At 43.1% G+C, this 22,443-nt stretch overlaps 1 protein-coding gene across 3 annotated transcripts in view; it reads right to left on the bottom strand.

Annotated features, from left to right (window-relative positions):
* Positions 1–22,443, bottom strand: part of LOC306917442 (CLIP-associating protein 1-B-like) — a 106,182-nt gene that overhangs the window by 77,017 nt on the left and 6,722 nt on the right. For all 3 annotated transcript variants that reach the window (XM_079495666.1, XM_079495667.1, XM_079495668.1), the window contains exons 2-7: positions 17,748–17,826; positions 17,266–17,369; positions 16,809–16,900; positions 15,286–15,361; positions 10,637–10,734; positions 6,806–6,876 (exon numbers count right to left, since the gene is read on the bottom strand). In XM_079495666.1, coding sequence (XP_079351792.1) covers positions 6,806–6,876; positions 10,637–10,734; positions 15,286–15,361; positions 16,809–16,900; positions 17,266–17,369; positions 17,748–17,826 — 520 coding nt within the window. The remainder of the gene's footprint in view (positions 1–6,805; positions 6,877–10,636; positions 10,735–15,285; positions 15,362–16,808; positions 16,901–17,265; positions 17,370–17,747; positions 17,827–22,443) is intronic.

The raw sequence follows: 22,443 nt of genomic DNA, 5'->3' as shown, positions 1-22,443 counted from the left end.
GGCTGTCTGCAAGCTCACGGTGAAACGCATTTTCAAGATTTTGACAAATCATCTCTCGTGGAGGTACCTGTCTGACACATAAGTCTTGTCTAATCCATTGAGACCTGGAACGCATCCATGTCACGTTAGCGTTTAACCACATTAACCATTAACCCATTTTGGGGCGGGAACCCGTTTTGGTGTTTTAAACATTGTTATAATTTAGCTATTGAAAAATAGCAGATCTACAAGCTCATAGCGCGCCACCGAGTGGCGCGCTATGAACTTGTAGGTCTGCTATTTTTGAAAAATCGTTAAAATGTGCCTCAAATCTTTCCGAAAATTGTCATGATTTAGAAAACTTTTTTTTTTAATTTCGACGTCAGGCCTGAATGGGTTAATGGGCGTCCGCTGCCAAACACACATCAATCCTTTGACATGAAAATGATTGAGAACCACTGGCCTTAGGGACGGAAGGAAGGCACGCCTGCATGATACTGTATATCCTGGATACTCCATGCCATTTCTATGTCCTTCCCAGTGCCATCGGGCAGTGGTTCCCAAGGGAGTTCCAGGGGGTCCCCCAGCTAAATGATAGTTTGGAACCAATTCAACCAAATGGACCCTTATGGGTCTGTAACTCTGAGAGTTAATTAACATTGATTTTACAATATAAATTGAGGGTCCCAGAGATAGAAATGCCATCAAATGGGGGTCCGGCGTAGACTAATGCATGTAAAACTGGGGGTCCTTGAAATAAAACGGTTTGTGTATCACTGCTAGAGCCGTACAAATCTTCTCGTATGGGGGTCCCTGGCATATCTTTTCAAATGGGGGTCCGCGGGGCTAATTAGTGTCATTTTTGGGGTCCTTGACATGAGAAAGCTTGGGAACCACTGCCTTTGGGTACACAGGGGGACTTAACTGGCCAGAAAACACAGCACATTCTCCCCTATTAGCACCACAAAGACCCCAATATTGCCCAGTGTACTATAAAACTGGAGGCCTTGCAGTGGCCTCGGACAAAGACCTCTCAGTATACTGTATTTATTTATTTTTACTATCGTGAAGAATTTCTGCACGGTCGGACGGATGCTATGTTTCTCTTTAATCTAAGCAGAAATATGCAGTGTTGTTGCATGGCAGGCATTTTGTTTATTCTTTAATAAATAAAACATGAAAGCTAAGCAGGTCTACTCTACACACACACACACACACACACACCGTGAATGTAATTTATCGGCACGGCCACCAGCCGTGGATGTGCCAATAAACTAGATCTACGGCGTGCACACGATGTCGCTTCACGTTTTAATACCGTCTTATTTCAGTCCTGCTTTAAATGGCATACGGATAATGTGTACAAATACTAAGCACCCATAGTCTTGTTTTCCTGGCACATAAGTTAAGGTGCTAATTCTGCTAAATAATTCAGTTTGATTTAGACATTGACGGCAGACCGTCAGTCGCATTCAGTGCAACATGGTAGCCTAATTCCGGTGTAATTAGCTCTGGCCAAAGGCAATCAATATCACAGCAACATCACAGACGCTATTATCCTGGTGGAGACCTGTGCCCCCCGAGGGGCACTTCTTCTAGTTCTTGCACTGTCTTGTCCTGTTCTACACCTGTCATAATGTTGTATAACTGTACTGTCCCACCAAAACCAAATTCCTAACATGTTTACATGTCAGGGAAATAAAGACTTCTGATTCTGACTCAACAACAAACAGAAAGGAGGAGAAAGAAAAAAAGAGAAAAACACGATCTGTGGAATGCCCAAGTAAGTGGTGACGCAAAGGCCCTACAGCTGTATCAAATATTAACTACCATGACCTGATATGCTTTACCTGCGGCAACAACCGCTGATATCTTAAGACAAGAAGCCTGAGGTTCACCTCAACGCAATTATACTCAATTAGTCAAAAAGGTCTGAGTTAATTACTGTAACGGGACAGCTACTAACACAAAAAAACCACACAGATTGTATAAGTGATATTCTTCCACCTGTATGAGGCTCACCTCGCCTTCACGTTAATGTGCGCTGCCCATGAATAAAAGAGGATTTGTGACAACGTTTAGCATATATGGGCAAATACCTTCTTGTCCATTTACAAGAACAACTCTCCTTTGAATCAGAAAAATGTACAACATCTACCAAGTCAGTCGAGAGAGAGAGAGGGTGAAATGCATTGCCTTGCACGCATACATTACTAGAAGAGACGTCCATAGAATGACCAAAATGTGCGCGCAGCGAGCGAAGTAGTAAGAAAATCGATGCATACCTGCAGGATCCGAGCTCAACTTCATGTATAGTGCCTTTTCTCCTTTCAATAACAACAACACACAACAACGTGTTATAATAGTAGCCACTAGTTATGCTCTTATCAACGGCAACGATAAATAAACAAACATGCGCCACCGGTTCCAGAACAGCGCTGCCTGGAATGAGGCGACACTCGCAGGAACCGAACGGAGATAATGTGCGTGTGCGTCGATGCGTTCACCTGCAGTCAGAGAGGGTCAGCTCTCAGCTGACCAGCAGTCTTAAAGGACCTGACAACAAGCTGCATTAATGGTTAATGAGCTAAAAGAAAGCCCAAAGCGAGGCAGACAGACACAGAGTCACAGACAGTACCTTCTCCTGTGGTCATGGCTGCAACGGAGCTGCTCGACAAGCCTCCTCACATCACACGACACCCGCACGGCGCACGCATGCGCATGCACACACACACACACACACACACACACACACACACACACACACACACACACACACACACACACACACACACACACACACACACACACTCACACACAAACAGCTGACAGCTCCAGCTGAGAGGAAATGTAGTCGTCCCGTGGTGCGTTGCCACTGACTGCAATGTCCCTGCACCTCTCCCCCTATCTCCTCTCCCCTCCGCTCCGCTCCGCTCCCATCCCCTCTCCCCCCTCCCCTCCCCTCCCCTCTCCCCTCCCCTCTCTCCTCTCCTCTACAACCTGGTCTTGTGACTGCACGGCCCGACAGCTGCTGCCACACCCCCTTTCCTCCTTCAAAATAAAAGCACCACCCCCGGTTGTTTTGGGACTAATGGCCCTGGAGGATTTCCTCTGTGGAGCTGCTGTGCTGTCAGACAGTGTGCGTTTGACTTTCTTTTTCTTTCTATTTCTCTCTCATTCTCTCTAGCTAGCTAGCTCTCTCTCTCTCTCTCTCTCTCTCTCTCTCTCTCTCATATTCTCTATAGCTATCTATCTCTCTCTCCCTCTCTCTCTCTCTCTCTCGCTCTCAAAGAGTGGACTTGATGTTGATTTTTTTTACCATTTTTTTACTCTCAACTTTTTCCAGGTCTTTTTACCACCTCTCTCTCTCCCCCTCATCTCTCTCAATTTCTCCTTTTTCCTCTTCTCCCCATATATCGCTCTCCTTCCTTCTCTTAACCTTCTCTCTCTCTCATTCTGTATGTATGCAGACCTTTAGAAGAGGTCTCGACGCGCACACGCACACGCACACGCACACACACACACACGGTCAGGAACACTAATAGAGCACAGAGGAGCTTAAATGTTTAACACCCCTGGTAGACAAACAAAGCTATTGGCCCCAGAGTTAAACCCCATGTTGTTGCCGGGAGGTGGAACAGGGTCTATACTCTACCAATCAAATCATTCCATTTCGCAGGGATAGAAAGAAAAGAAACGGCTCATTGTTGCACCTCGAGTCCTCGGACTGCATGGTGCACAGAATTACAACATATTAAGGTTGTCGTCCAAAAGAAAGCACAAGTGTCCAAGCGTCTCCTTTCTGTTTTTAATGGTGGTGGTGGTGTGTGTGTGTGTGTGTGGGGGGGGGGGGGGGGGCTGGGGGGGATGAAAGCTGAGCCTTGTGAGCGCGGCAGAGATTAGGACCCGGTGCTCAGGGTTGGGGATTCGGTGGAGAGAAAGTGAACAATAGGGTGAGAGAGAGAGAGAGAGAGAGAGAGCACTCACACTCACAGGCCTATCCTGTGTCACCCAGCCTGGGTTTCTGCACGCCTCCGCGCTGCACGCCGACCCACCCACCGACTGACCGCGGTTAACGTTTTAGCATGGTTCATACCGGAGGTCCAGACTCTTATGGTTTCCGGTAGAGATGATCCCGATACTGTCTCGGTATCGGGACAAGTACCGGATCGGCCCTTGTCATATCGGGTCATATCTGTATCGGTGAATATGCCAGTCTAACCACAGATCCGACACAGGGGTAAGGGGTTGACACTATGGCAGGTAAATAAAATGTTGGGACATGTGGAGTTTGCTTTTGAGTTGCCCAAACTGCAAGTGCACATTTGAGTGAAGAGTCTGCTATAAACACAACACGAGATAATTAGCTAGATAGCTATAAACACAACATGAGATCACAACACTGGTATCGGTATTCGGTATCGGTATCGGCTAACACAGAAATGAGGTATCGGGATCGGATTGGAAGCGAAAAAAATCGGGATATCCCTAGTTTCCGGCCTCAGACGACACATAGCTGCATAAGCATATTGATAACCATGACATGGTGATTGTCTACAACTGCATCAGAGGGACTGACTGTAACGTACAATATGAGATGAGATGCAAGCGTGTTCCTGCTCATTCTGTTCTTATCATAGTTTCCATAATCTACTAGCGATGTCATAGATCTACTGTCCTACTGTATATATATTACTCTGTGTGTGTAATAACCTTCAGAATGCATGGTAACAACATATCACTGATGTGCTGGCATGTGTTCTCCGCACCTGTGACTCGCAATGGATCTTCACCCACCACCCAAAGGGATTATATGGAGACTAGACGCATGCCTTAGAGATGGTTGCCCTGTTTTTTCCTTCATTACACAGACTTTTCGGTAAGCATTCTTTTTGGGGGACTTAAGCCGCCCCCAAAAGCCCCCCATACATAGACATAGACTTTTTTTAAATGTCTATTTTTGCACCCCAAAATATATATATTTTTAACAATAATTGATGAAATTGATTACTTTCGATAGACTATTGCAACCCTAAGGGGATTGCATGATGATACATTGGGGGGGTCATGTCATGATGGTTCAACAGAATTCCCCCCAAAAAAACCTGTGTTTGAATCTCAACTCATTCATTCACACCACATTCTGGGGAAAACTGAACGCCGCAGCGGCAAGACCCTGACTGTCTGTCTGACGGTTTGTGCTTTTTGTCTTCACGCACGCGCGTTGCCTTTTAGTCTTTTTTTCGCGGCACCGTCGCACAAAATGGCAAATCTACAAGCATCAAAACCATATAGTATATAAAGGATAGAGACCGAACTGGAGCACTAGCCCCGCCCCCAAGCTATTCATTTCGATGAAGTTGCTCAGTGGCGTTTTGAAGCACCCGGAAGACTGCCGGAAGTACCTCCTCCGGACCTCAAATTTGAGGTCCGGGGTGACGTAGGGAGTGATGGTCCTACGTGTCCGTGCACGGGTCCGCCTGCAGTCCTTCCTCTTACCACCAGGGCCCAGAGCTTCAACGTTGGAGCGCCTCACTGGCCCCTTGATCAAAACAGGTGTTTTGACATGCTCATGTGCAATGAGCATGTCACTTTCAAAACTGAACATTTTGAAAGTGACGCCAGGTGGAAAGTGTTTGACAATATAGCCTACTGTATGAAATACTGTACATTTGGGGAACGGTTGAAAGTGTTTAACAATACTTAACCCATTCTGGGCGGGAACCCCTTTTGGTGTTAGCATTATGTTATGCTTTAGCTATTGAAAAATAGCAGATCTCCAAGCTCATAGCGCGCCACCGAGTGGCGCGCTACGAGCTTGTAGGTCTGCTATTTTTGAAAAATCGAAGAACCACTGACATAGAAACATAGCTTTTTCAGAAAAGTGTCAGGATGTAGAAGACATTTTTAGAATCTGATCTCAGGTCAAAATGGGTTAATGAATTACTGTCCATTGGGGAACGCCGGGACCCGTTGTGCACTTGTGTTCGGCCTCCTTTCAACGCTCCCCCCCTGACACAGTTGTGATGCGGGGTCATTTTTCCTGCCAGCGATGCGAGAAGGGGATGAAAGCTCATCGCCCTACCAAGGCCGGGGGAGCACAACAAAGACGCGGGGTCGGGTTGCGTTCCCTGAGTGAAAGACGTCCAACACGCCCCTCTGCCGCTGTTGTGACCGGTGGAAAACCCAAGACGTGTAACAGGGGATACGCGCGCGTTTGTTGGGAGGTATTCATCAAACGCACCCTATACAATGGGGACTGCATGAGATCATAACTGGCCTGGTGCCTGACAGACAGGCAGACAGACAGACAGACAGACAGACAGACGATGAGAGCCGAACAGTGTTGATTTCGTTGACTAAAACTAAGAGGAAAAATGTCCGTTGACTACCTTTTTTCACTCACGAGAACTAAATGGAAACCAAATATAAACTAAGCTACGATGACTAAACCTAAATATACTGACAATTATGCTCACAACGTGTGCTTGTAGATCTATTTCCAGCAGTAAAATCAGTCATTATGACCGCATCAAAGTGCCCCAAAATACATTTTAGTCGACTAAATCAACTGTAGATTTAGTCGACTAAAATCCCATGACATTTAGTCGACTAAAACCAGACTAACACTAAAAACATTCCAGGTGACAAAAACTAAATGAAGGCTCATTCCAAAGACTATGACTAAAACTAAAATAGAAATGTGCTGCCAAAAACAACACCGCGGTGCCTGACAGACAGACAGACAGACAGACAGACAGACAGACAGACAGACAAGACGATGAGAGCCGAGCGAGGCCTGCGAGGGGCCAGGGTTCCAACTGACCTGAGACAGGAGACAGGACCATGTTCCCTGATCTTTGGACTTCGTCGAATTTAGCGAAGATCACATTCAACCTGAGGAGGGCGAGAGTGACGAAACAGTTGATTGTTAGTTACGGTTGTTTCATATTTACGAGGGAAGAAAACGGAATACAGCTGCAGTTATGTCACCGAAACACAAAGCATGCTTAAATGTATATACGCTCATTGGCGATGGCTGCAAATTGACACTAATTAGCCCACGGACCCCCATTTGAAAATATATGCCAGGAACCCCCATGAGAGGAGGTTTTTACGGCTCTAGCCGTGATTCTCAACCCGTTTAATTTCAAGGACCCCCAGTTTGATATGTATTAGTCTACGGACCCCCCATTTAATGGCATTTCTACCTCTGGGACCCCAATGCATATTGTAAAATCAATGTTAATTGAATTCTGAGAGTGTACAAAATGGAACCAAAGCGACCCTAACGGGTCACTCTCACAGTACGTTTTTACAGCGGGAGACCTGAGAGACCAACGGCGAGCGTCGCTTGAATGTTATTGGCTATCGCCCAATCGGCCACTATTGCCGGGCGACGTCGCCCAAAAGATGAATTATTTTTATCTTTTCGGCCGACGTTCCTCCGCCCACTTTTCGACCATCGCCTGTTCGCCTGCTATCGCCTCTATAGCCAGTAGTTGCCGGGTCCCATTGACAAATAATGCACTTCCGGAAAATGTGTCTGGCTGTCGGCCTGTCGCCCGCTGTTAACACTTTGTGTGCCCATGCAAAAGTGGGTGAAAATCACTTTCACCTAGAAAATCCATTACTTTTTTTAATTCAGCTGACTGTGGAGACACATGCTGGAACTTTTTACTTTGAAATGTTTTATAGTTTCTGAGTTATTTAACTTAAACACCCAATGCATTCTCAATGGCAATAACACAAACTTTGGCACCACGTATTAAAAAGACGTCCACAGACGTCTTGGACATAAGATGTGTTAAAACGTAGTGTCAGAGTTATACAGACCCATAAGGGTCCATTTGGTTACCAACTCTCCATCATTTAGCTGGGGACCACCTGGAACCTCCTCAAGGACCACTTGGTGGAACCCAGACCACTGGTTGAGAACCACTGACTGGCCTAACATGTTAACCCATTTTGGGCGGGAACCCCTTTTGGTGTTTTAAGCATTATGTTATACTTTAGCTATTGAAAAATAGCAGATCTACAAGCTCATAGAACTTGTAGGTCTGCTATTTTTGAAAAATCGTGTGGCGCAAATATATATATATTTGAGTTTTTAACTCAAATCTTTGCTTCTGGGGGCTCCCTGAAACAACATATTTTAAGATGGGGGTTGGTGGCCAATTACATATATTTTTGGGGGTCCTCAACATGAAAATGTTTGAGAACGACTGACATAGAAACATAGGTTTTTTCAGAAAATTGTCAGGATTTAGAAGACATTTTTTAAATTTCGACATCAGGCCTAAATGGGTTAAAATCACAATAGGAAGCGTCAGAATGCCTCCTGGGGCACCGGCAGTCATTCTGTCACACAAAACGGACTCATTCCAGACAGCTGAGGGCTCTCAGGAGAACTATTAAATGGGTCAAGACGCTGCTCTCATCACCAACAGTGTCTGTGCATCCAAAAATACACCGTCTCATTTCCTGGACCCGTGGAGAAAAAAAAATAGAAAAAGAATTGTGGGTCATATCTCTGAAACACACTGACAACACTGTGACATGGAAAGTAAACCAAATGAACCCTATAGCATGTCTATTCTGGTGGTCACTTCATAGATAATAATAGGTTAACAAAAATACCTAGATATTTAAAGATAGATATCTAAAAGCTTACTTGTACGTCCACATTTTGCTATTGTCAGTTAAACCAATCTTAGTGTATAGTCAGTGCAGAGTTATAAAAGATAGAGTGCGGACTGGGAGCGATAGCCCCGCCCCCCTGATATTCATTTCGATGGAAGTTGCTCAGTGGCGTTTTGAAGCACCTGGAAGAACACTCTACGTCCAAAGTTTTTCGATTTGGACACGAAAATTTGGTGTCCATAATAATATTATATAGATAATATTTTATCTTGGCGTTCGGCTCTGCTACATTTTTCTCCCTGCTCGGCACAATTAAACCATCATTAAACATTAAGAGCAGGGAGATAGATATACAATAGAGGGTATGCGATGCATTAAAGTGAATGGCAGATCGAGTGGCAAATCGAGTGGCAAAGTGAGTGACAAAGTGAATTTAAGGTTGTTTAAATTAATTTAATTCAATCAAATAGGACTTTTCTGTTTGGATGTATGGGTTGTCATGGCCAGAAAAGAAAGTAGTTTTTAGCCACTCAGTAGGTGTTCCTGCATAACTTCCGGGTATGATGATGATGTCACGTGTCATGGGGAACAGAAATAGCAGAGCCCACCGGTGGTGCTGGGGCGGTGGTGCATGGGAGCAAACATAGATATATATATAAGAAAGCTAGATGGCTCACCCGCGCTCTGGCCAATGGAGAGCGACGTTGCTACGTGGCGGCCATCTTACCTCGGGGCAGCATAACATTGTGTCTATGGGGCATGTACTTTTAAATAACCATAACTTGCTCAATTTTCAATCGATTTTCAAACGGTTTGGTTTGTTATAAACGTCAGAGACATCCGCATACGTATATGCTTTTATACGACGTTCATATAAAAACTAAACTAAATTAAGCGGAAAAGCGCCCTGAATCATAGCCACGTTGACAACGTTTGTAATAAACCAACCCGTTTGTAAATCCGTCAAGATTTGAGCGAGTTATGACTGTTTTTGTTTGAGCTGCCATTGAACATACTGTACTGTAGCCCCGAGGCAAGATGGCCGCCGGGCTAACTACGTCAGAGACTCCGCCTTGAGCCATATAGCCTTTATATATATCTATGGGTGCAAACATCACGTAACAACAACCCCGCCCAATTGGTCAGCTGACTGCCACATCAGCATATGACGTGTGGGTCTTGCAAACACTGAATACACCCACATAGTAATGCAGCATATTAACCCTGTACAGCAGCCAAATTTTGATTTAGTTTTAGTCATAAAACAATGACTCAATGACATATCAATGGTCCAGTGTGTGTAACCTGTTAAATACTGTATACAATTTAAAGGAGGCACAGCTTTCAGATTTTCTTCAGCAGTCCCAAGGATATTTTGGATAACATGCAGTGGGCTGATGGATTTATGAATGACCTGAATTCACAGAGCTCTCCAGGGTAAAATGGATCATTTGTTTTTGTTCCGGTACAGACGACACACTAGTATAAAGAAATATCCCCATTGTGAATATATATATAAAGAGAATACAATTTTCCATAATACCATATATTGTGGGTTAATGATTAACCAGTCTAATTAGTCATTTCAATTGTCGATCGTGCGTGTGCATGTGCGATTGTGCGTGACGTTGCACCCCCACCGCAAAATAAAAATAAAGAAAAAACTCACGCATGCAGTAGAGCAGTGGTCCCCAAACCTTTTAGCTCAAGACCCAAAAAAATAAATTAGACGTTTGCCCGGGACCCAAATTAGTGAAAATAGCAGATCTACAAGCTCACAACACGTCGCTTCGCGCCACGTTGTGGGCTTGTAGATCACTGTTTCTTAAACATTTTGTTTTCCAATTCATTGTCATGAAATTACTGAAGAAAAAAAAACATTGAATTTTGTTTTTAATTTATGGGTTAGGTTTAGGCTGTCAATCACAGCGACTGGCCAATCACAGCGTCCTTGCACAACCCATGTAGGTTTTGGAATGAGGCGTTTGGGAAACAGTAGACTAGAGGAACTGACCTTGACTGAGGTAGACCTTTCTTGCCCAGGTCCATTCTTACTCTCTCCCCTACGTGGCGGTAGATCTCTACAAGGCAGTTCATGGCTCCATCTCGCACCTATGGACAAACACAAACACACACACACATCAAACCTGTGTAAGATGAAACTGAAACTGTATAGCCAAAACAATTCACGTGAGAAATGTAAACATTATATGTGTCTTAATATTATTAGCATACGATAATGGATGTTATATTGTCCACTCTTGTGAATGTCTGTCCACAGACATTCACAAGTAGTCAGTTGGAAAGACACATAGTCACGATAGTCAGTTGGAAAGACACATAGCTGTAGCAATTTGCATCACGACTTCCATCTATACAAATCTTTATAGGCTACATCCAAAATACATACGTGTTTTAAGCATTATGTTATACTTTAGCTATTGAAAAATAGCAGATCTACAAGGTCATACGAGCTTGTAGATCTGCTATTTTTGAAAATTTGTGAAAATGTGGCGCAAATCTTTGAATATATTCTTTCAGAGTGAACATTTTTAACTCTTTGCTTCTGGGGGGTCCCTGGAACTACATATTTTCAGATGGGGGTCAGATGGGGCTCCTTGACATGAAAATGTTTGAGAACCACTGACAAAGAAATCAGAAATCAGGCCTAAATGGGTTAAGGACAGTGATGGAACAACAAAGCCTGATGGGAAACATGTCCATACTGGCTGCATTGAATGGTCTTGATAAGAACACACTGGTGATTGTAGGTTGATCACATTTGAAGCGGGTGGGTTGCTGCAGAGCCTTAGATATAGACAGAGTTACGCAAACTTCGTTCACTTCATGGGGCTTCAGTCCAATGGCTGCTCTCCTACATAGACTTCTATTGAGCATGGGGACAACCAACTGGGACAAGTCCTGGACCGGAAGTAGGCAGAAATGCATTGGACTCAGGCAACAGCCCAGCTTTAATGATCTTAAATAGCTTTATTTTAGATAGTTTTTTAGTAATAGTACAATGTAAACATTAAAGAGACTGTAGTTGTTACTGTACAATATTTTAAAACAGTTGACATGTTGCACACATGCTTAAAATAGCTCGTTTGCGCCGCCCTCGTTGAAAACAATGTATTTCCAACTCAGGCTGCATGAACAGCACTCGAGCGCTCGGTTTCTGCACCCTCAATATCGCAACTCTTCTATTAGATGGCTCTGGGTTGCTGTTACACTGTGGGCAGTATTATGCGTGTCTTAAGTACCAGGTCTTATTACTTAACTTAAGACCTGGAGTCAATGCTGTTTGGCCACTCAGAATAGCCAAACAGCATTGATCACGCCTCCAGGTCTTAAGTTAAGTAAGACCTGGTACTTAAGACACGCATAATACTGCCCACAGCCTTTTTTAGCTTCAAAACGGGTCTGTAGAAACCAATGGGTGACGTCACATTGCAGTCTTCGTCCATTTTTCTTTCTTTTTTTTTTACTAGCCCTGACTCATTAAAGCCCTTTTAATGTCCTCGCTTGTCTGGAGTGTGCCTGGAGTTCGCCCGTGGGGGCTTCCTTTCATCTATGATTCTTTTTTGACTCTTTCTTCGCCACCTGGACTGGAGTTGTCAGTCGCTTGAACTCTAAACGAGGGCCTTCGGGTCGCCTTTGTTCTTTAATATAAGTACAGTGACTGAGGTATGACGGACTTTTAAAAGAAATGTCTTTGTTGTTCTGCTTCGGTGGATGGTGGATGTGAGGGATTGCCAACCATTACGGCCACTTTTAGAAGGTCACGGGCTCCAGAGAAAACGGCAAAGTCCCGTTGCGTTCTCATTTATTTGTATTCAGCCTTTACACAGAGACGCTGTAATGACTGAAAACGCTGTAATGTGCATGCTAGGTGGCGGACTGCCAGATTAGACCAGGCACGCATGCGTTGTGAGCCCAACGTCAGCCATAATGTCACAAGTTTTGCGGATTCACCATTTTGCTCGTTTACATGGAGAGGGGAGGAAACGGTGTTTGCAAAGATTTCCACTCTGGAAAGCGTTTTCAACCCTCAAAAGCACATTTATAACGTCTGTGGACAATAAACGACAGCCAAATGCTATCCAACCACTCCCTTTTCTATTATACAAATAAATACCAGCAGTGTTTTTGTCTGACAAAGAAAGACAAAGAAACACACAGCTAGGTGAATTTTTGCACCCGATCCCCGCCTTATCAATCCATTGAATGGTCAAGTTGTCATGAATTGTGCACCCATTCGTCTGGGCCCAGTAGGTCCCTACTGGCCTACCAGGAGATTCTGGTAGGCGCTGTCAGCCAGTTCTATCGTTGACACCATGTTAATGCCTGTGCTGTCACGTGAGGGTTAGGGTTAGGGTTAGGGGGTTAGGGTTAGGGTTAGGGGGTTAGGGGGTTAGGGTCAGGTTTAGGGTTAGGGTTAGGGTTAGGTTTAGGGTTAGGGTTAGGTTTAGGGTTAGGGTTAACCCTAACCCTAACCCTCACGTGACAGCACAGGCATTAACATGGTGTCAACGATAGAACTGGCTGACAGCGCCTACCAGAATCTCCTGGTAGGCCAGTAGGGACCTACTGGGCCCAGACGAATGGGTGCACAATTCATGACAACTTGACCATTCAATGGATTGATAAGGCGGGGATCGGCTGATTTTTTGCGCCCGCCGCCTACCATGGGGATGAAAAGGTCTATCTGGAATTGATTTCAATGCAATGCAAGGAAAATGCTTTTGTCTGTTTGCGTCTGTGTGTGAGTGTGAGTGTGAGTGTGAGCGTGAGCGTGTGCATGCGTGCGTGCGTGCGTGCTGCACAGTCAGAAAGGGAAGTCTCTGGGCATGGCTTATCCTGTTGTGGACAGGAAGAGTGTGTCCGGTGATGATGGCTCCTTCCAGCTTATCATTGGACGGCACATTCATAAGCAGCAATGTGGCCTACGGCGGGGTTGAAGAGGGAACGTCCTCTACACCGGAGGTCACACATTGGATTCCACAAATACACTATTCAGCCGGCAACACAAGAGTTCAGACGAGTGAAACCATTTAGGGCAGTGGTTCCCAAACTTTTTCATGTCAAGGACCCCCAAATTGACACTCATTAGCCCAACGGACCCCCATTTGAAAACATATGCCAAAGACACCCATAAGATATTACATGTTAAGGACTCCCAAAAATATATGTAATTGGCCGCCGACCCCCATCTGAAAATATGTTGTTCCAGGGACCTCCCAGAAGCAAAGATTTGAGTTAAAAACGCTATGAGCTTGTAGATCTGCTATTTTCCAAGAGCTAAAGTTTAACATAATGCTTAAAACACCAAAAGGGGTTCCCGTCCTGAATGGGTTAACTGAAGAGTTCAGACGAGGGAACCATTTATGACCATAACTGTTTCATCCTGACCCCTCCCCCAAAAATCCCACCTGTCCATAATTTATAAATTGTCCTGATATTTAAGGCACCAAAACTTAAAGGCATAGTGAAATGAAAAATACGTTTTTAGACCATATCCTTGGTCATCATATGGGCATACCTAACAATGGATGCCAAAAAAATGGGACAATTCTCATTTCTGTGTGTTTTTATATCAAAAGTCCATAAAAATATATTTTTAATTACTTCCTGAAAACGAAAACGTGCTGCGTGATGATGTGTAGAGATACACATCGATAAAAGCCAATAAAAATGAAGCTCACCCGTTTAATTCCCCATATGTGCGCATCCGTCCAGCACAGTTGCTACTGATTACAGAAATCCTCCGTTTTTATTCCCATTCAAGATAACATCCAGACAGTGTATTACTCGGTTTCAACTTAATCATCACGCTAAAATATGTATCTGAAAACATTATAGGGTAGAAATAAGCCACATAACAGTAAACTGGTACAGCTGGCCCCTATCTGACTTGTAAACAAACACACAACATGCTCCTGCGTATAGCATAGCTACCGTCCCTAGCTACCGTCCCATCGCCTGAAGGGATGCGACACTCTGATTGGTTCAGAAACTTCAGAGCGGTGTTTCATGTTGAAACCGTCTGAAACTTCAAAATAAAATGCCCACCATTTCCGTCTCCCGACACCTTTAACTTAAATTTTAGAAAATGTATAGTCATTGAAAGTAAGATTATTAGAGCCTCATCAGCCAAGCTGCAGTGCAGTCAAGTGCTGTACCAGTAATTCACCAGTAGATGGCAGTCTATCCCCAATAATACAGCTATTTTTCCCTGCTTTGCCAGAGGATCCCTGTGCAAGCCAGTGTAGGCTAGTCAATCTGAGGTTTGACCCAAAATAAATTGCAATAGTAATTGCAATAGTAATTGTTCAAAGTTTTTTTGTATGATCCTTTAGGGTCATTCAGATACCATATTCAAAATTGTTGTATTGAAAAAATTGTGGATCATGGTAAATTCAGGGGTTGAAAGTTAGGGTACCATTAAAAACCTAATGTCATTTTTAATTATGCTTTAAGTAGCGTGTTTAAGTAGCATGTGACGTGTCAAACTAGGGGTTATATTAATGATTCTGACTCAATTGCAAGCATTAGTTTTGCCCGAAAAACACTCCTTGGGCTAAAAACGGCCATAGCCGTCCTCACAAATGTGATGAGGTCAGCACATTCGGGCAGGTGACTGAGAACTGAAGTGACACCAACCTGACTCGTAGGGTCTCCCAGGAGGTTGCAGATGTGCGGCACAATTTTGCTGAGGGTCAGGCTTTGAGATCCATAGCTGAAAGGAAATAGGAGACGCGTTTCAGAAAGAGCCATTTCCACCATTTGGGCAAAAAGACTGACTATAGTTTCATTCATATATTCATATTGTTCATATGTTATGCTCTCAAGAGTTACATTATTGTTATACAGCTGCATTACTTAATTTACAAGAAGTCTACACAATTACAGAATGTAGAAGAATTGTTATTTTGATCAACGTTTGCCAAGAACAGCATTGAATTGTGGACAAAATCTTAACAAAATATTCTACGTTTTGGGTCCGAGAGGGTATGTCATCAAATGGTGGTCCGTGGCTCAAATTCCAAATAAATAATGGGCCTTCACATGAAAAAGGTTGAAAACAGTGTTGTAGCAAATTTCTATTTTAGTTTCATCATAGTCTTTGGAATTAAACTTAATTTAGTATTAGTCACATTTTAGTCACCGGGAATGTGTTAGTGTTAGTCTAGTTTTAGTCGACTGAATGTCATGTGATTTTAGTCGACACTTGCTGAAAATAGCCGATCTAGTGTAAAAGTGTAAAATGACTTATACTGGATCTCTTGTCCACTAGTCCCTTGCTAACATTTTAGTCTAGTTTTTATATGTTGACGAAATTGTCGATACATTTACTTTTGAGACGCTACAATGGCGTCTTTGCGCTCTACTTATGTGACTAGTATTTGACCTTGTTGTTTGTTCACTTAAAGACCTGAGGCAGATTCTTTAAAGAAATGTCTTCTAAATCATGACAGTTTTCTGGACAGTTTTCTGTCAGTGGTTCTCAAACTATTTCATGTCAAGAACCCCAAAAAGTATATGTAATTGGCCACTGACCCCCATCTGAAAATATGTAGTTCCAGGGACGCCCTGTTTTAAAAAAAACTACTGCTGTTTCTAGTACTTTCTACTACTACACTAACTGGCTGAGCAAGCAGGTACACAAATTCCTTGGTTAACCCATTCTGGGCGGGAACCCCTTTTGGTGTTTTTAGCATTATGTTGTACTTTAGCTATAGCATATCTACAAGCTCGTAGCACGGCACCGAGTGCCGCGCTACGAGCGTGTAGATCTGCTATTTTTGAAAAATCTTGAAAATGTGGCACGAACCTTTGAATATATATTCTTTCAGAGTGAACGTTTTTAACTCAAATCTTTGCTTCTTTTGCATATTTTCAGATGGGGGGTCCGCAGCCAAATACAGAAAATTCTGGGGGTCCTTGACATGAAAAAGGTTGAGCACCGCTGACATAGAAAAAAAGTTTTTTCAGAAAACTGTCAGGATTTAGAAGACGTTTTCTTTTTAGAATCGGCCTCAGGTCTAAATGGGTTTTAAGAATATGACAAGCCTGTGGTTTTAGACACAGAATGCCACCTTTCAGTGAACGACTACATTTACAAAACTATTATTATGTGAAAGATAGGAAGACAGAATGCAAATGGAGAACGTTTTGTTACTTACACATTTAACGTGGAGATCAGGCAGAGACAGAGGCCTTCTCTGGTCCTGTTGTTCTTGTGCTTGAAGCCGCCCAACATTCTCTCCCACACATACTGAGAGAGAGAGAGGGAGAGAGAGAGAGAGAGAGAGAGAGAGAGAGGGAGAGAGAGAGAGACAGAGAGGGAGGGAGCAAGAGAGAGGGGGGGGCAGAGAAAGACAGACAGAAAGAGTTTATTAGTTGCTTGTTTGGTCTGTTCTGTTGTATATATATTTTGGAGTGATATGCTGAAGATATTTTGTAATAATGAATTTAATAATGAAGTGTGTATGTGTATGTGTGTGTGTGTGTGTGTGTGTGTGTGTGTGTGTGTGTGTGTGTGTGTGTGTGTGTGTGTGTGTGTGTGTGTGCGCGTGCTGTGTGTGCGTGCGTGCGTGCGTGCGTGCGTGCGTGCGTGCGTGCGTGCGTGCATGCGTGTACCTGTGGGTTAGCAGCCTGGTCCATGATCTTCATCAGCAGAGCCTGGTCCTGGTCTCTAACTTGGTCCTTGGAGTCTCCCAGACGATCTAGCAGGCTGGGTAGAACTGCAAAACACACACATGCACGCGCACACGCACACACACACACACCACATTAGTACAGTGGTAACTTCTCAACCTTTTCAGGCTAGGACCCCCAAAATAATCACACTGGTTCGGGACCCACGGTTGGGAAAATTTGTATGTGGGTTTCTTTATTTTTAGTTTCCTACATTTTGTTTTTAATTATTATTATTTCCAAACACTTTAAAAAAAACATTCCCTAAAAAGCTAACACACTCATGATCTATAAGTCTATTGACTTTACTTTTTATTGTTTTATTTTGACTTTTTTTTTATTGTATGGTGTTCGAAACAAATACAAAGAAAGAAAAAAAGAAAGAAAGAAAGAAAGAAAGAAAGAAAGGTGGAGAAACATCTTACCGGTTCCAATCTGAGTCCTAAACCTCTCCTGTAATCTTGTGACTAGAGCTGATAAGATGTCCATCCCCAACAGAGCAACCTGTAAAAACACAAAACAAACAGACATTAAAATGTATATTTGACCAGCAGAGATTGAAATAGGGTGCATTTGGCATCCCAAAATGCAGTTTATAGTTAAGGGACGCAATAAAACAACGACCTCTGCATCCACGGGATGCACTACTGTATTGTTTTTTATTCTAGTTTATTTTGCTAGCTTTAGTTATAATAATAATTTCTTCTTCTGTTTTCTACATGAATATAACCACATTATAACCATATAAAATTAAATGGGAGTTAAATGCTGCAATTTGGAAAAATGGCAAAATATGTCTCCTAACGCAGTTGAAGTGGGACTCATCTAAAAGACCATCCCTGTATCCCGGGACATTACATTTAAAACCTATTTACATCACTGGACCAGTGGTGGAAAAAGTACTCAATTGTTTTCAAATAAATGTAGTGGAGTAAAAAGTGCAATATTTGCCTCTGAAATGTAGTGAAGTAGAAGTAAAAGTACTGGAATTTGTAAATAATCAAGTAAAGTACATATTCCTTAAAATTGTACTCAAGTACTGTACTTAAAGTACCACAAGTAGTAGTAGTACTCACTATGCAGAATGACCCATTTGAAGTTGTCAAATGTTTAAACATCTTTTGAAAATAGCAGATCTACAAGCTCACAATGCGTCGCGATGCGACACATTGTGAGCTTGTAGATCTGCTATTTTCAAATGACCGAAATGTATATAGGGTTGAAGAGGTTACTGTATGTTTTGTAATAATATTCCAAATCTCTAAAGTAACTAGTAACTATAAAGTTTTCAAATAAATGTAGTGGAGTAAAAAGTACAATATTTGCCTCTGAAATGTAGTGGAGTAGAAGTAAAAGTACTGGAAATTGTAAATACTCAAGTAAAGTACAAATTCCTTAAAATTGTATTTAAGTACTGTACTTAAGTAAAAGTACTTAGTTACTTCTCACCACTGATATTTACCAAACAAATACCAAGAAAGAAATGAAAAGAAACGAGGATTTGTGTCGAAGTCAATCACGTGACAGAGTCAGACCAATGAGAGCAATGCATTCTAATGTGGGCGCTGCAATGCATTGTGGGTAACCTGACAAAACCACACTTTCTACACTTCACATATATCACACTGTGAGGAAACACAATCTGTGGTTTTAATCACACAAACACCACAGAATGATGTAAGATCTTTCACTATGGATGATAAACTGAATCCACCGAGAGCAACCATAAGTGAAACAGTTAGGCAGAATGTCATAGCTTCACTGCAACGTTCCCTTTGCCATCTTTCCTTGTCTTGGGGTGGTATTGGTTACTCAATGAACGTCTAGTGAGAGCAGCCATGCTAACACCATGAGAACAACATATACGCATCACCCGGGCCTCGTGTCTGGGCTATGATGCAATTTTTGGAACCTCTTATTAGTAAGAGAAACATTTAAAATGTCAAATATGGAACGTTATGTAAATTACTCCATGCTGCCATCTGCTGGACATATGCAGTTATACTCCTTCCATTGATCCATTCCAAACCAGTCTGTTTTACTTTGATATTGTACATTTTAGTAAACGTAGCAAATAGCAAGTATTAGGATGAAAAATATACTTCAAATGTACTTCAATTCAAGCAAAGTAAAGTATCAGATGAATACATATAACTTTTTTTTCTATTATATTCATGCTTTACTTTTACATGTTTAAAACAACTAAACTTTAGTTACTAAAGGTATCACAGAGCTAGAAATGCCATTAAATGGGGGTCTGTAGACTAATGCATGTCAAACCGGGGGTCCTTGAAATTAAAATGGTTGAGAGTCCTGCTAGAGCCGTAACAATCTTATCTTATGGGGGGGGGGGGGGGGTCCCTGGCGTATATTTTCTAATGGGGGTCCATGGGCTAATGAGTGTCAATTTGGAGGTCCCTGACATGAAAAGGTTTGGGAACCACTGCTTTACCACCATCCCAACCTACATGCCTGCCTGCACAAAATCTGGGTTAAATACAGCAGTCTTCCTTCATCACAGTAACAAAGATACATTAGATACAGCTACTGTAATTGGAAAATATGGCATGTTTACAGAAACATAAATGTGGCGTGTATGTGCCTCTGGGATTCCGAGGAAATGCTTTACTACTGCTGTGAGTGAGTGAGGGGGGGTTACTTTGCAGCTCGGCTGGTCTCGTCTCGTCGTTGGTAGTAAAATAGGCTGAATTTATCTGACAGCGCTGGCTGGCTGGCTGCCCGCAGTTTTAGCAATTAGCGTTAGCCTCAGTGTTGATCGTCACAGCATCCGACTGAAGACAGCAATATCACTCATACACCAAATGACACACACACACACACACACACACACACACACACACACACAGTCACACACACACACACACACACACACACACACACAGGAGGGCTGATGTGAACATGCTGCAGTGAATCCGCCCACTACATGCACCTCCCACTCATGTCTCTCTCTCACACACACACACACGCACATGCACACGCACACACACACACTGCTTGCAGTGTACGTACGTGATCATCTACCTCCCTTTCATGCTACTGTATTGAGTGAGCAGCCAGGCTCTCTTTCTCAAGAGAGAAAGTACATGAACCCTCTACCGATATTGACGTCAGACTTCGGTGCTCTACTGAAACCACATCAACCCTAGCTGGCGTCCTCCTCCATTCTGCGTCCAACATTCGCACTGTGACGCGTTGTGTGCTTGTATAGATCTGCTCATTGAGGCAAAGAGTGTTGAGGCGGGAAAAAGGGAGTGTCCCTAGTATAGAGCCTTGGGGGACACCGGTCAACTACTGTAAAGTATATGGGTTTTAAGAGGTTGTCACTTAGAGCTGGAGGCAAGGGACGCAGCCCAGACCACATTCCTGTGAGCCACAGAGCCATTACGAGATAATATTGCGTAGGGAGAATTTTAATTATTAGCACATCAATCAATCAACCTCTTATAAACCACAAACACACTAGTCTGAACTCTGAGAAACAAAGAATTGTGTTTAATCGTGCTTCCATCCTACTGCCTTCCGTCGCTCTTTTTCCTACAACAAAGATTGCAGCTTCTTTTTTACATTGGAAGATCAAGGTCGACAGGCAGTCAATATTGTGACTTTGATCATTTTCATATTAACTGTGCGGCACTCACATACCTTGTCTAGTCCTTGTCTAGCCCACTTGTCTAGTTTATTTTTAGAAAATAAAAAGTAAAATAGCAAGCCGTTAATAGTGCAGGGAGACTAGAAAGGAACCCAGAGGGGCTTATTACTAGTATCATAAGATTCATAACATACTGTATTCACAATTAAAGTTAAAACTAAGAACTGAAATAGGGGCTGTATCTATCAATTATTTTCTTAGCAATTATTCTATCAATCACTCATTTATTCAAATAATCCACAAAGCATGCATGCTCACAATGTGTCGCACACAATGGTCACACATTGATTATGTTTCATAATAGATCACATTGATTAATTCAATGCACCCGGGCCCTACTACATTCCGGTACAAATCGGACAGTGCTGTAGTGTGTATAGGTCACCTCTTCCTATGGCATGCATGCAGCGCCACAAGGCTTGGTGTGTATGTGTGTGTGTTTGAGCGTGCGTGTGATAGTGGGACCAGAACCAGATCTGGGCTAATAGTGCCGGGAAATTAAGCTCACATCACCACCACCTCTCTCTCCCTCTCTCTCTCTTAGTATCTTTCTCTCTCCCTCTCTCTTTCAGTCTCTCTTTCTCTCTCTCTTCCTCTCCCTCTCTCTCTTAGTATATTTCTCTCTCCCTTTCAGTCTATCTCCCTCTCTCTCGTCGTTGGTCTCTCTCTCTCTCTCTCTCTCTCTCTCTCTCTTAGTATCTTTCTCTCTCCCTCTCTCTTTCAGTCTCTCTTTCTCTCTCTTTCAGTCTCTCTCCCTCTCCCTCTCTCTCTTAGTATATTTCTCTCTCACTCTCACTCTCTCTCTCTCTCTCTCTCCCTCTCCCTCTCATATCACATGGGAGCTTCGTCCCCATTACTGGGACGGCGCAGCCATCAGCAGGGCGCCTGGAGACGGAAAAAGCTGCCTTTCCAGGACTGTCCTGTGATTGGATACATCCATAATGTGTGATATGGTGTGGTGGTGGTGGTGTGTGTGTGCGTGTGCACATACATGTGCGTGTGCATGTGCGTGCGTGCATGCGTCTGTGTTCCTCTTTCATGTGTGCACTGCACACCTCTCTCCCTCAGTGATCGTGCAACGGTGCAAAGCTCTTCGGTCGTCGTAACCATAGTTTTATCTCCTCAATATTCATATATTCATAAACCAGCGCGCATGCATAATTAATGTTACACACATTACAAGAATGATGAAGAGGGAAATAGTGCACGACCCCAAGAAAAGTCAAGTGCATGCTAATGAGGCAAATCAACTTTAAGTGCACCTTGACGACAACAACAACAGACGCACACTTGAGACTGGCGTATGAGACTGTCTGTGTAGACTAGAGAAACCTCCTTACCTTTCAGGAAATGAAAAGTTAAAAAAACTGTGTTGTTCCAATGAATTTAATAGAGTTCAGGATGTACAGGTTTACTACTAATATCATTGATGTATTGCGACCGGAGGTCAC

This window comes from Electrona antarctica (assembly GCF_951216825.1).
Source record: "Electrona antarctica genome assembly, chromosome: 24".
Classification (NCBI taxonomy): Eukaryota; Metazoa; Chordata; class Actinopteri; order Myctophiformes; family Myctophidae; genus Electrona; species Electrona antarctica.
This window is presented reverse-complemented; position numbering and strand designations above follow the sequence as displayed.